Genomic DNA, 15,023 nt, shown 5'->3' with positions numbered 1-15,023 from the left:
ACTTCAGTATAGGTAGATCCCAGACTTTATACCATAATGGATATAACTCTGATGCATGGAAAGATGGAAATAAAATTTGGGTTAAAGGGGAGAAATGACTAGAGAAGTATCACAATGAAGATGGGGAGGAGAAAAGCGATACATTAATAATCATTTCAAGTCTTCAAAAAATGAGTTGGGGCAGATGGTTGTGGTTATGTAGAGATAAGAGTGTGAGAATTAAGGAACTACAAATGAAAAGGCTTCCTAGCCTATGTTTTAATTCTATCCTCCTAGTTCCCATGCAAATAAGACTGATTAGCCACAAAGACTCATGTCTATTTGCCGCTGGACACCCTGAGCCCTTGGGATAAGGCAAGCTACAAATCTCAAGACATATATTTATTAATAAAGAACCTGGTGATAGGAAGACAGTTGCCGCAAGAGGAGAAATTTGGTGCAGCTCATTTCTTCCCCCTTTCACTATAGCCCAATGTGTGGACAGGCCATTTTGAGGAGACGGTTTTCACATTATGGAGGCACCACACTTGCAGAGGCAAGGGGTCAACTGGACCCCACCCATAGTTTTAGATCAGTACAGCAAAAGATATGCCAGTAAGACCAGAGAGACAGATTGAAAGAGAAACTGTGGATGTCGAGTATGAATAGGGTGTTTTACATTTATGCCGTCGTCAAAAACAGTGTCAACATGCGGTCATTGCAGGATAATGATGATGCAAAGTGTGGCGGATACAATTCTTGTTATACAGGAACTAGCTACCTAAAGCAAGGTGAGGAGTTGTCTATGAGAAAGGTGGAAAACAGTCCCAAAAGAGTCAGATGGGGATGCTTCCTGGAGCCTGACTCAAGTCAGTGGTGCACAGTTCCTCCAGTGTTCTCAACAAATCATCATGGAGAAGGAGCTCCTTTTGTGAGGGAAAAATACACTTTGTGTGTCATAAAGTCCAGTGCAATAACTTAAGAACATTCATGCTACACCTGTGGAAGTTGGCTCTATTTCTCAGCAGCATTGTTAAAAGAAGACATAGACTTTTAATGTAAAAGACCAAAGATGAGGACGCTTGAACCGGTGGTTGGAGGCCAAATTTTTCCAAGTCCGATAAATGACCAACAAAGAGTGGAACCCGAATGCTCTTCTTAATACGTAGCTGAAAAGGCAGGGAGATCTGACCCGCTTGGGCATTCCTGCACTGAGATGGGCACAAAATGAAACCTTTTGATTTCTTTTCACCTGAGTGGCGGGCTATGCCCTCAGTAGTCTGGAGTTCATCTGCCCATTCCCCCATCCCTCGAAATCACACAACCATGGTGATTCCTCACTCGTCCTACCCTGAGATCTTCCAGTGACACCAAAACTGAACCATATAGACAGAGCCCCCCAGAAGGCAATCTCAGTTCTGAACATTCAGAGAGGAGGGGTGGGGGGAGCTTGTGCCCTGAAGCCTGGCCGAAGCATATTTCTCATTGCTCTGTCCCCTTTGGAGCTGGTTCAAGCATTGGAGAAATACTCCAGGTTCTACTCATTGAGGGCAGGAAAGAGAAGAAACCCACTTGAAAAACCAAGGCAAAGAGAAAAGGACAAGGGAGAGGCAAAATTCTTCACTGTTCCGCCTACTGGAGACTTGGAGGTATTTTGGAGAGAGCCCCTGTTGCGCCACCACTTTTCATGCAGCATCCAAGGAGGGTGGGTTGGAGGGGCTGAGGTGGATGGGTCTCATTAAGGAAGCCAGAAGAGGAAGGACAGTGGTGCAGGCCTCAGATCTTACTGTTTTCCAAGTGTGAATCAATGTGTTTTATCAATGCATCGTCTGGGTAACCAATGGGGAAGGCCACCTGGCAGAGAGGGCAACTTCGGATGTCCGAGTCCACCGTCTCCATCAGTAGCTAAGGGGCACAGGGTGGGAAAGAAACGAAGATGAGAGAAAAATTAATTTTAATCATTTTTTGCTGTTCACTAAACTAGATTACTGCATCTTCAGAAAAACAAACCCTTCAGCAGTGCCAGATTTAGGCATAAGGGGTTTTTTGGAAAAAAAAAAATTTGAGAGTGTGTGTAGACCTTTTTTAAATAGCTTGTGCAGCAAATATTGGTGTAATTTTTTTACAAGTGACTTTCAGTTTTTTTAACAAGGGGCCTCTCCAAGCTTGGACCTCACCAAGTCTAAATCTGGCACTGCCCTTCATACATTCCTGAGAGGCACTGCCTCTGTGCAAGAGCTTAGCTGCTCACAAAATTAGAGGTGAAACTGTTTTGTCACCAGAATGGGCAGCCTTCTCTCACAGAAAAGGGGCCACGGTGACAGGGAAAGCACATGGCAGTTTCTGGGAAACTCCCACAGGGGATGCACAGAACTGTTCACGGTGCTATTTAGAACCTCTGTACGATGTACTGCAAGCTCCAAGGTGATTCAGTAGTATTGCATCAACTGCAGTTATGAACCCGTGACCAATTATTTTAATACTGTGTTTAGCTACTCCACCGAACTTAATAGCAAGGTGCGCCAATTTGGCTCCAAAATTCATAGATCTAGCATTGTCTCTGGAGGCCAGGAAACTGCAGTTAGTTCACAATTCAGCTGCTAGGTTATGGACTGGGACTGGTCATGGAGAACATAGTCCATCAGAGCTCGAACAGCTGCCCTGGCTCCCCGTCCATTTCCAAGAACAATTCAAAGTGTCAGACATACTTTCAAAACCCTATATAACTTAAAGCCTGGGAACTGAAAGGATAACTTACGCCTACATTGGTCTGCTTGTGCGCTGTGGTCACCTACATAATACTGGACAAGCTGAGATGAGGTCAGTTAAAATTTTACCTCAGGAAAGCTCAACAACCGGTCAGATAGAGTCATTTCTTCTGAGTACATCCACTGGGTTTTTTGGTTACTTCTCAGTGTGCATTTAAGGGTGCAATCCCTACCCTGCATTGGAATAGGCAAGCCAAGAGGTTTGCGCTGTATCCAGCGCAGGATAGGCGCCAGAATCATAAGGGTAGGGACCAGAATCAATAGGGGCCAGGGTAAGGCGCCCTGGTCCCTATGGATCTCATTGTACCTGCACCACCTGCAGCGGTGGCGCAAGTCTGAGGAGAGCAGAGCAGTTTCAAGTCGCTCTGAACTCCCTGGGATCGGGAGTTGGAATCCAGCATAACTGCCGGATTCCAGCCTCACCCACCCCTGGGGCTGCCCACCCTCACCTGCCCACCACCCGCCCTCGCCCGCCCAGGAACACCTCCCTCCTGCCTCCTCCCCGCCCACCCCAGAGCCTTGTGTTGGCCCAGCTAGGCCGATGCAAGGCTCGCCACACAAGCTGCCACAGAGGCTGGACTCGGCCTCTGTGTGCCAGCGTGGCTTGCTTGTGAGGAGGTGCAAACGTGCTTTACAGCACATTTGAGACCCTCCTGGGTCGGTGCAAGGGACTTGCATTGGCCCAAGAATAGTTCAGGATTGCGCCTCATGTTACTTAATAGGGAAAGACATTTCTAGATTTTGGGATATTTCAGAGGAAAGTACTCCCAATTTATGAAAAATTTTAATGGTGTGGATTTTTCTTTTAGAACACTTTGGATTTAGTAAAATTATTAAAATGATAACACAGGCCAACACACATTTTACTTCCTTAAATGTTACACCAATTCATGGGTATATGTGGGGTGCTGATTCCAAAAATGCCATCCATTTTGCCCTGTCACGTCTAGTTTTGGGGACACTGCATATCCTCTTTAGTGAACGGTTTGAGCAGCTTCCTCATGAGGAAGCCTACACCATGGCTTCCTCATGAGGAAGCTGCTTGAACCATTCACTGAGGTTATACTATATCTCCAAAACTAGACATGATAAGGCAAAACAGATGCCATTTTTGGAATCAGCACCCCAAATTTATATCAAACCACCTAAAGGTTTGGGAAAAACGTTTCTGACCCTCAATTTTGTAGGCCTGTGTAACCTGCCCTGAACCCTAGAGGCATGCTAGGCTGGAAATGTAAATATATAAGTGCAATTTAGGACTGATTCTTATTTTTGTACCTGCAACTCCCTCCTCATGTATGAGGGCAGGGATATTTTGTAACACAGGAATGGCTATATCAGTCTGGGGCTTCTTGTTTTTGCTCCCAATTCCTGAAGCCAGTCAGTCTGATTGTTTTCTAGAAGACAATCCAGAATTTCTGGAACTTCCAGAATGTCTTCCTGTTCAGATTGAATTTTAACAACTGCATTTTGGCAAGTACAAGGGATTTTAATTTATTTCAACATACGGTTTTTCAACCTTTAATACATACTTTACCTAATTGGTTTTACTATGCTGTTGCTTTAACGTATTGCCATCAGACCTGAAAATGAATAATCAAAACATGACAACAATATCTGTGATGCATTGCCCCAGCTTCAAGATGGCTGCTGTTACCATGGAAACAGTGGGCATCACAAATGTTGTAATCCCATTCTTTCACTTGGTATGGTCCTTGGCCTCCAACACTTAATGTACTTCTACGATTTCTGTACAGAGTTCTCACCTATCAAATGTTTATGCCTAATAAAGGTTTTGTTGACTGACTGACTTAATGTACTTGCCATAAAAATCCTTGAAAGTCTTACAAAACCCTGGTTTATAAGCAAAATTAATTGGAAAACATCAACTTGTCAAAATGCATGAGAGGGGTTCTGGGTAGTGTGCTTGAACTGGGAAGGAGGAAGGGCACAGAATACATACAACACTGCATGTTGCTTACATTGATTGAGGGCCAGGACTGGGCGTGTTCAGCCCTGGAGTACGAGGCATCAGTCCGGTGCGTGGAGGTGTCGGGGATGGGGAACCCTGCACAGAAGGAGGCGCAGCGGATACCCCCTGCTTCAGGGCTGGGGGGACTTGGGAGGGCCCAGTCGTCTTCGTCCGAGGACTGCTTCTCAAAGCGCAAATGCTCTTCGAAGGCGTCTCTGGCATAAACCTCGCTGTAAGGACGGTGCTTTGGTAAAGTGGAAGCTTCCGGCTGGAGCCAGAGCGAGCGATTCTGCTGGTACAAAGCCGCATCGCTCACCTCCGAATAGCTCCGGCGCCCTTGGAAGCTTGCTTTTATGTGGTGGCTGGAGGGTTTGGAATAGCCTAGATCCATCATGCTCCTCTCACCGCCAGGAGATCTGTGCTGCGAGCTGATGCCTGGGGACGAGCAATTTGAGGCTGGTGAACAGCGCTGTTGGGCAGAAGGCTGGCTGGGTGGCGGTGCTGGAGAACGGCGCTGTGAGGCAGGGGACTGGCAAGGAGGCGGAGCTGGGGACCGACGCTGATGAACAGGAGACTGAGAAGGTGGGGCTGGAGACCGTCTTTGTAGGGCCGGAGATTGGCACTGAGGGACTGCAGATCTTCCTTGATGAGCCGGGGAAGGGCACTGAGGAGCTGGAGACCGCCGTTGTTGTGCAGGAGAGTGGCGCTGTCCATGGGGAGAGTGCCGTTGACCTGCAAGTGAGCAGGAGCAAGCGAGACAAGAATCACACTGCTGCTATGAGAAGTAGGTGTTCAAGACTGTAGGAGAGCCCTCCCCCACTCTTGTCAAATATTGGAGTGGGCTTTGAATGTCTAACGGGGGCTTCCATTTCAAATAGGTTAAGGCAGTGGTATTCAAACTGAAGGCCCTGGCCTCTACCTCCTTAAGGGGTGGGGGCAGGGGGAAAGCAATGACGCATTCCCCAGGATCGTGTCACTCAGGGGGCTGCAGGGACTGGGATGTACTCATCAGTCCCTGCAGCAGCCTGTCAGGGGTGCAGGGAGCCCTGTGCAAGCATCTGCAGGGCTCCCCAGCCTTCCAAAACCGGAAGTGGGGCGCAGTCACTCCATTTTCACTTTTAGAAGCCTGGGGAGCCCTGCAGGTGCTCACACAGGGCTCCCTGCACCCCCAACAGGCTGCTGCAGGGACTGGTGAGTGCATCCCAGTCCCTGCAGCCCCCTGAGCAACGAGATCCTGGGGATCATGTCGCTGCCTTCCCCCTGCCCCTGCTGCCTCCCTCCCCTTTCCTGCAAGGACTTACTGCAGTTTCCAAACTCCCAGAGAGTTTGGAAACCACAGGGTTAAGGGCTGGTGGGCTCCAGAACCATTGGCTGCACCCATTGATTCAGTCCCACAATAGCAGGGATGCAGATTGCACATGAATCCATGAAGTTGGGGTCAGTCTGTTGGGTTGTGCCGAGACAGGGCTGGTGCTATCATTAGGCCAACCTGGCAGCTGCCTAGGGCACAGACCTCAGAGGGACGCGGTACTGACCTTTGAGGGGGCGCAATTTTATACAGTTTTTGTAAAGCCTTCTGTAAAAAATGCAACTGACAATTTATATTTTTTGTTGTAAGCTAAATACCACAACATTGCTATAGAAAATAATTACAAAGTCTTATAAAAATTATTTGTGGGGTGCAGTAGTTAGCCTTGTCTAGGGCATAAAATAGCCTGGCACTGGAAGTAGGCTACGCTTTTTACCAGGATCCCAATATCAACTGACCATAGCCAGGTGCAAAATAGTATAGGGAGTATATATACTCTTTGACTCAAGGAGGTAGACGGGATTAAGGAACATCTGCTCAGACCAGGAATTTGTTGAACTGAGCTTGCAGTCCTTCCATGCAAAAATCCACTCCTAATTCCCCCCCTCAAAGGTTTCTTCATTTCAGCAGATTCATTGAGAAAATAAAGCCTTTTCGCTTTAAACATTTGACAACCCCTACTGATCTAACTGAAGCTGGGATCTCAGGTAGCCAGCTTGAGGTCGACTCAGCCTTCCATCCTTCTGAGGTCGATAAACTGAGTACCCAGCTTGCTGGGAGAAAGGCAACATGACTGGGGAAAGCAATGGCAATCCTCCCCACTTATAGTCTGCCATGAAAGCACTGTGGAAGTGGCGACTCCCCAAAGGTCAGTAATGACTCCGTGTTTACACAGGAGAACTTTCTTTTTCTACTGATCTGACTGCAGATCACCCAGAGGTCTAAAAGATTCTGATCTATCTTCTGCCCACCTGCACATTAAGGGAATGCCTGATGATCCTATCAACCAGAGGTCAAGCATCACAGTGCAATTCCTACTCCAAGCCACAGGGGTGTAACCTCAACTTGTATGGATGTGGAAATTTGCTCACACTCAATGATTAACATTCAGAGGGCCCGACCTCAGTAGCAGAGCACCTGCTTTGAATGAAGGAACTCCCAGATTCAATCCCTAACATCTCCAGAGAGGGCTGCATGTTACCCATGATTATATCTTTATGCCCAAAGCTCCATCTTCCTCTGAACAGCTGCCAAATTCTGCACACCCCTAGCTGATTCCTCCCACGCCCCGCTCACCTCCATTGATTGCCTGTTCCTGCATGAGTGTCCGGAGAATCTGGTTTTGGAGAGAGCTCAGGTTTCTCAGACGGCATAGTTCCTCCGTCAGCTCTGTGTAGGCAAGGGCCAGGTTCACTCTAACAAAAGGGGAGAAATGGGAAAGCCCCATGGGCATATGAATTGCAACCTCTGCAAAAAGAGACCATTAATTTAAAGGATGGAAAGATCAGCCGATTCACACTACTTTGAGGGAGAGGGGATCTTTTCCATCTGTGGTGACCTTTATGGTGGTGGTGGTGGTGGTGGGAATCACCACTTTTGGATAGTGAAAGCAGTACAGCCATCCTTCTATGCCCTCCCCTACAGTTACAGCTGCCAAACAAATGCACCCCAACATAACTCTCTTTGTAGCACAGGTGCATTCAGTTGGTCCCACTCAGTCATCACCTCCGTGTTCCACTTCTAGTGACAAAAACCAGCTGATTCACCCATGTGCATAAGATACCCAGTTCTCATTGCTCTTTTAGTTGTTTCAGACATTCATATGGTGAAAGTGAGAATAAATGCATACAAGTCATGCCTTGGCATCCGCAGGGGTTCTGTTTCCGGAACCCCTGCAGATGCTGAAACTTGTGGGTAATGAAATCTGCAGGTCAGGGCATGCCAGACCTCCAGACATGACTCCGGTAGCCTCTGGAGGGTGCAAGCCAGTCCGACGCCACAGTATACCCAGATAGTCTACCCGGATAGAACCCGGATAGTCAGTGGATAGCCAAATTCGCTGGTACTGAATCCACGGACAAAGAGGACCATCCTGTATGTTTCAGGGGAGGACAATAGGTCAGTGGTAGAGCACATGCTTTGCAGAATGCTCTCAGGTTCAATCCCTGGCATCTCCTGGTAGGGCTGAGAAAAAACTGACACCCTGGCCATCCATCCTAGACAATACTGACTTTGTGAGACCTATGGCCTGACTCAATATAAGATCACTTCTTGTATTGTGTGCAAGGCAGGTCACTCTCAAGTCTTCCCCATAAAAAAGGAGGGGGGGAGATCATATGAATGAGGATTTCATACATATTGATCTCCACCTGAAGCAGTCTTTCATGCAAACACCACTGTGTTACAGACAAGCAGTGAGAGAGTGTACTGGTTCACCCTACAGCAGTGGTTCTCACACATTTAGCACTGGGACACACTTTTTAGAATAAGAATCTGTCAGGACCTACTGGAAGTGATGTCATGACTGGAAGTGACATCATCAAGCAGGAAAATTTTTCACAATCCTAGGCTGCAATCTTACCCACACTTACCCAGAAGTAAGTCCCACTGACTATCGTTAAAAGAATATACATAGTAGCTTGTTAAAAGTACAGGTCTGTAACATTTCCCCAAATGCAGTTACGTACCATGTCAGCATCAAGTCTAATATATTAAAAATAAAATATTGAACTGAATGGGGACCCACCTGGAATTGGCTTGCAACCCACAGTTTGAGAAACACTGCCCTACAAATTCACGCATTACCACAGTGACACATGAACTGCATTAATAGTGCTGAATGGCATGACAAGTTATGCTCTTGTTCACACAAACACCAAACAAAGCAGTAAAACTATTCCTTGATCCTCCCCCTTTGAATAAGGGCACAGTACAACTCGGTGTTTTTCGATATAAAAAAAAAATGCAGCACATGCATACGTATGTCAAGGAGAAGGGTTCTTGTCTACCATGACGTTCTCTTTTTCTATACATAAGGAAGCTTTTTTTAAAACCAAAGATGACCTGAGATATTTTCATGCCCAAGGCAGAAAATCCCAACGACCCACACTGTGATGGGGAAAATATAATAATAGACTATGAACGGGCAGCCCAATCCTACCTAAACTTCTCCAAGCTGATGCAGTAGTGCCAGCACAGGCTGTGCTCAATCCCGCAGCATATTTGTCCCCTTGCCCCAGGGTAAGACCTAACCTGCGCAATGGGTCAACTCAGCCCCACACCAGTGATATTCCTGGCGCAAGTCTGAGTTTATGCATGACAACAGACCAGGTCCAGGAAGAGGGATAGGATACAGCGCGCCCCAGTGGTGCTAATCCTGGCCCCTCCTGGGCCCGATCCACCCATTCCCTCCCTATTAATCTCCTCCCCACTCCTGTGCTGCACAGGGCAGAGCTTATGTGCTCTGGCAGGTATGGGTTCTTCCACTGGCACCAGAGGAAAGGCTTCAGCCTTCCCGCTGGTGCTGCAAACAGGTGCACTGTCGCAATGTGCTTTATGGCACTTTACGACAGATTATGCTGGCAGAGCGCATGCTCCGAAGGTGCAGAGGCTAGATAGAATTGTGCCACAAATGCATGACATTTTGCTATTCTTTCCCAGGATTCCATAATTTTGGAAGACAAATATTGTAGTTACTTGTTATTCTTGCTAGCCACCTTAGGCAGCCAGCTTGTAGGCGAAAGGTGGAATATAAACATATTAAATAAATCTAGCTCAGGAACATTTTGGTATATACTTCATTAAACGTTATTTTATTTTATAAAATCCTTATCTCACTTCAGCTGTGTTTTCAGGGTGGCTTCCAAAAAACGAAATAAACATAGAAAGTTTAGCAAAAGATGGAGCCTTCTTAGTGGTAGGGCTGGCCCTAAGTTCTTGTATAAGGAGCATTCAGTATCCATTCAGCCTCATATCTCAGGCTGATGGGATACTGATCAGTGGGAGAGCACATGCTTTGCTTGCAGAAGGTGTGAGGTTCAATTCCGGGCGCTTCATTGCAGGTACCAGGGCTGGGAAAGACCTCTGTCTGAACCGCTTGGAAAACTGCTTGGTGAATAGGAAATTGACAGATCAATGGTATGACTCAATGTAACAGCAGCGTCACACATTCATATACGTTCAAAGGACAGGTTCAAAGCCCAGAAACACATTTTAACAACTCCTTTGCTTGTGGAATTAACTAGGTCATTATGTGGTTGCGTCCTACACCAACATAATTTGGCAACATTTATGTAGGAATGACCACATTTTTGGGCCCACTCAAGTAGTTCCTTTGTTGTTCACTGCAGAGAAGCCAGACGGAAACAGTTCCTGCACCCTTGCAGTAATATTTTGAATTGGGCCACAAAAGAATCACAGGAAATGAAGAGGGACTGCCATTGCTATAGTATTCACAAAGTCCTTGTGAATATGTCTTGTCTATGCAAAAAGCTTCATCTTGTAATAGCTTGACTGCCTTTGTCATTATCACAGCTTCCATAAGAATGGGCTCTTTGATCATACTGGTGTGATGCATTCCTTATTTTCTGCCCTATTTTCTTCTGTTTCCGGATACTTTTTCCTCCCCAGATGCCCCAGTGCAAGTTTAGCAGCTTCAAAAGCTGCTGGGACATACTTCGCAAGCAGTCTTTATTTGAGACACCATTATCTCGCACAGGGATTGTCACTCCCAATTGGCCTTTTCAGCCACACTAGACGCTGTGCCAGAACCACCTTTCAGAGCGCGAAACCATAGTCTTTCGAAACTGAAGGTTGCCAATACTAATATACTATCTCGCACAAGGTGTGTTTTTGGATTTTGCTCAGTCACAAATGCAATGGCTGGGGATTCCTTGAGCAATGTAAGTAGTTTAAGCTAGGGACTGTTAAGCTAGATCACAATCAAGGACTTTTGTTGCTTTGTCTACTAAGTGATTCCAGCCAGCATGCAAACTTCCCAGTGTTCAATGCAGCAAGGCCTGGAGGAAGGGGCTGTGGGCTAAGGGGTTTGAGTAGCAACCCAGTGCCATCCGCTGAGTGTTATTGCTAACTGCATCCATTTGGGGAAAACTTTTCTTTATGCCTTCTAGCCAAGCTCAAACTTTTCCCATCCACTTGCTTGTACTGTTACTACCCACTTTTCTTTCCCCACAGTGTTTAATTCCCTTTATTGCTTAGACTTTTAATACACTAGTTACTTTGTTTGCATGGTCCACGTTCACCGATAATTCTGTGAATTCTCATGTCTCTTTACTCTGCAGATGCTACTGTGGGTTTGATTTTTAAAGTCCAAGGCTTCCCAGGAGAGCCTTGGAGTTCAGGCTGTCCTGGGAAGGGAGTTTTTCCTCAGATAGCTCTCCTCTGTCTGGTCTTCGTAGCCTGGGATGGTAGCAGCAGATACAAAGATACAAAGTCATACAAACAGGGGTGAAGACGATTAACACCCGTTGCCCTTCATTCCCAGGTCTTAATCCATAAGGGGCCTAATCCAGCTGTTGTTTACTGAATAAAAAACAACCATGCTAGCCCTAGGCTAAGTAATGTCTTGTTTGACCTAAAGGCACACTTCTGTGAAAACCTAACATGTTTGGCTAGTTGCGCACATGTTTTGGCTGTGCACATTTGCACAGAGTCATATTTGTACTTGTGGCTTTGTGCTTGGAACAGTCTCCTAGCCCAGCAACTTTTAATCTTTTTCATCTCACGGCACGCTGACAAAGTGCTAAAATTGTCAAGGCTCACCATTGGTTTTTTTTACAATAGACAAGGCACACCATGCTGCTAGTGGGGGGCTCACATCCCCCAATGGCCCTACTAAGAAATGATCCTCCCCCAAACTCATGTGGCACTCTTGCAGACTAATTTGCAGCACACTAATGTGCCATGGCACACTGGCTGGAAGTTACTTCCCTAGCCTTTCAACACTCCATGGGCTTCCACCTCTTAAAGTTTACCAGTAGAACCCAAAGGAAACCTTCTAAGAAACTGATCCCCCCGTGGGAAAATCAAGCAAAACAGCAGCTGATTGTTCTGTGGAGCCACAAGGAGCTTGCAGCAGAAAGACTATAAGGCAAAATGTGGTACTATAGGTGCCCTCCCTTGACCTCCTGTTTTTTTGTGTTTTTTTCTGAGACTGAACACAGTCCTATTTGCTCAATGTTTCCTGAAGGACACAGTCCTATTTGCTCAGTGTTTCCTCCTCTTGCACTTGTTCACCAAGCTTCTAAATCCTTTCCAACTTGTCAATGTTCTTCCCAAAGAGCTGTCAATTCCCACCGTTTCTCCCGCCTCAGCAGATATGAGGCTATGGAGCCAAGTAGAGCTTCCAACAAGCTCAGGTATGGCGCTGCTCAGAGAGCGATGCAGAAGTCCAGCCCAACGAACACAATAACACTGGCACAATGAGATGACAACTAGACACTATTCTTCCCTTGAGGGGCTGACCCACTGCCCATCAACGCCCTGACAAAACCATCCACTCTCACAAAAGTCTTGCCCTGAACTTCGGTGTCACCTTGAAAAAACATATTGGGTACATTTATGAGAAGGGAGAACCTGTCTCATGAGGTTACTCGAGCCATATCACCAGGAGGACAACTTTCCCTGAGAAAGCCATGGAGTTAAACTGAGCGGCTGTGACAAGGGGGGAAATGGGATATGGGAGATAGGGTACACCTAACTACATCAGACAGCTATTCCCTTTCCATGGATTTGTCACCAATTGTCTCTTCAATGTTCCTGGGGGGGGGGGGGGAGGACGATTCAATTCTGCCAAAAGAAGAATTAAATTGGATTATTTTCCACTCCTGAGTTCAACAGGACAACACAATCCCCTCAGAGATACAATGGTTTCTCCCAACACATTCATCAAGGGACTTTGATAGGCACTCAAATGAGATGCCTTGAAAGATTCAATTATGAATGACTATCATAGTCTGACAAGTAGCACGTAATGCACACTCACTGAAAAGGCAAGCAGCTCCCAAGATCTGTGCACCTATGTCCAAAAATTGCACATCAGCCTCTCAGACGACAACATGTTCGACCCCAGCACCACACCTCTGGAATTACAGCATGTCCTCTCTTAAAGCTGTTCTAAGTAATTTCATTATAAAGTTGATGAGGGGAAAAAATGGATTCCCAGCCAGGGCAATTGTCCATATGGAGTTTGCACATTCTCCCCGTGTCTCTGTGGGTTTTCTCCAGCCTGGAAAGCTCACGTGTATTTCAATATTTAATATTAGAAGCATTTTGGGGGTTTTATTTAGAAGATTGATGTTTCTGTGACCAGAAATAAGCTGTAGGAACTTAGCTCTTTTTTCCTTATATCTATTAGCCTACTCTCAGGGAGAGTTTGAGCTGCAATAAGTGTGTGCAGGGGTGGGGGGAAGGCAGCAATGTGATACGCTAGTTCGCGCCACTTTGTAGGGGCGCAGGGGATTGCTGCCACTTACCAGAGTCTGCAGTAGCTTTCCGGGAGTGCAGGGAGCCCCCGCACCAGCCCCCGCAGGAGACCCTCAAAATTGCAATCGCAGTCACTTCCAGTTGAAACTGGAAGTGGTCGCGATTGCAATTTTGACTGTCTCCACAGAGCAGGGAGCCCTGCGGAGGCTGGCATAGGGGCTCCCCACACACCCTGGAAGCTGCTGCAGGCTCTGGTAAGTGGCAGCAAGTGTCTGTGCCTGTCCAAAGTGGCACAATCTAGCGCATCAGTCACTGCCTTCTCCCCCTCCTCACCCCTTAAGGGGGCAGAGGCCACGGCTCTCTGGCTGGGGTGTCACGACGCCCTGGTTTGAGACCCACTGGCCTATGGTAAAATTGGTTTCATTAGAAGTCGTTCTGCTTAAAGTTCCAAGAACCGAACAACAACTTTAAGTGAGGTCTTGCTGTAAAGTAAAAGAGGCACAAAGCAGTCTGCCAAATCTCCTGGATTAAAGTTCACTGCCTTCCTTTCCTCTTTTAATTCTGCTCTTCCGGCTTTATTTCTTAATTCAACAGACATGTCTCTTCCCACCATCCCAATCTGGGCCTTGCCACAGTTTAACAAATGCCAAGCATGACACCAATTAGGCTTAGGAGTCAGGCCCTGGGAAAGCAATGAGGCTGGAACGTTTCCCGGGCCATATCCAGATCTTTGCCGAACAGTTGCTCAAAGCTCTTGCCTGAAAATCTCAGCCCTGGCTTGCCAGTTCTTTCCTCACTCTCACATCCCTGAAGATGTCATCTCAGCTACTTAGGATACTGGCTCTTGAGTACATGAAGTCCAGGATTCCTCAACAGCAACCTGGGAGTTTCCAGCCCGATCTGGAGATGCCTGGGATTGAACATGAGGTCTTTAGCATGCAAACTGTGTGACTGACACACACACACCATTCTCCTTTCTTGGGGCTAATGACAATCTGATGGGCTCCTCAGCTCTTTTACTGAGTAGGTTACTCTTGACTTTGGCAACTGGACAAACAGAAGTGAGAATTATTCACAACACTTGTGCCTATTCCCCATTATTCCCATGAGCCCTGGTGTCCCAGAATCCTTCACTGCTGGCTCTGATCCCGTCATTTTTGTGGGGTTAACACATGACAGTTTCACAACTGAAAGCTACAAAATTCAACAGGTGCCTTTTTCCATCATGGAGCTGTTTGAATTTTTCTGTGAACTCCAGCAATTACAGAGCCAGAAAAGAAGCTGGTAACTCTACAGCAATCCTGTCAATACGCTTCACGTGCAAGTCTGCTAAAATTATAAGTCCTTTTCTACTGTCTCACATACCAACATCCATGGCACACACTTGACATTTAAAAAAAAAAAGGGGGCGATAACACTTTCTATATTTATTCTTTCTTTTTTTTTAAGTTTCTAGTTCTCATGGTCACGGGGAAAATGCTTTTTGTACCTATGCCATACTTAGAGAGTGGAACTGCCGCAGCTGTGGTTTCATAGCGCTAACAGCAACCAC

General features: G+C 46.6%; 1 protein-coding gene across 2 annotated transcripts in view; it reads right to left on the bottom strand.

Annotated features, from left to right (window-relative positions):
* Positions 1-566: 566 nt before the first annotated feature.
* TBKBP1 (TBK1 binding protein 1) overlaps positions 567-15,023 on the bottom strand; it is a 76,746-nt gene continuing 62,289 nt past the window's right edge. The window contains exons 8-10 of one of the 2 annotated variants that reach the window (XM_066628623.1): positions 7,325-7,443; positions 4,730-5,451; positions 567-1,884 (exon numbers count right to left, since the gene is read on the bottom strand). In XM_066628623.1, coding sequence (XP_066484720.1) covers positions 1,756-1,884; positions 4,730-5,451; positions 7,325-7,443 — 970 coding nt within the window. In that variant the 3' untranslated portion in view covers positions 567-1,755. The remainder of the gene's footprint in view (positions 1,885-4,729; positions 5,452-7,324; positions 7,444-15,023) is intronic. The other variant, XM_066628624.1, reaches the window with a different exon arrangement.

This window comes from Tiliqua scincoides, chromosome 5 (genome assembly GCF_035046505.1).
Source record: "Tiliqua scincoides isolate rTilSci1 chromosome 5, rTilSci1.hap2, whole genome shotgun sequence".
In the NCBI taxonomy this organism is placed as follows: domain Eukaryota; kingdom Metazoa; phylum Chordata; class Lepidosauria; order Squamata; family Scincidae; genus Tiliqua; species Tiliqua scincoides.
Note: the sequence above shows the minus strand (reverse complement) of the source record. Positions and strands in the feature narration are given on the sequence as shown.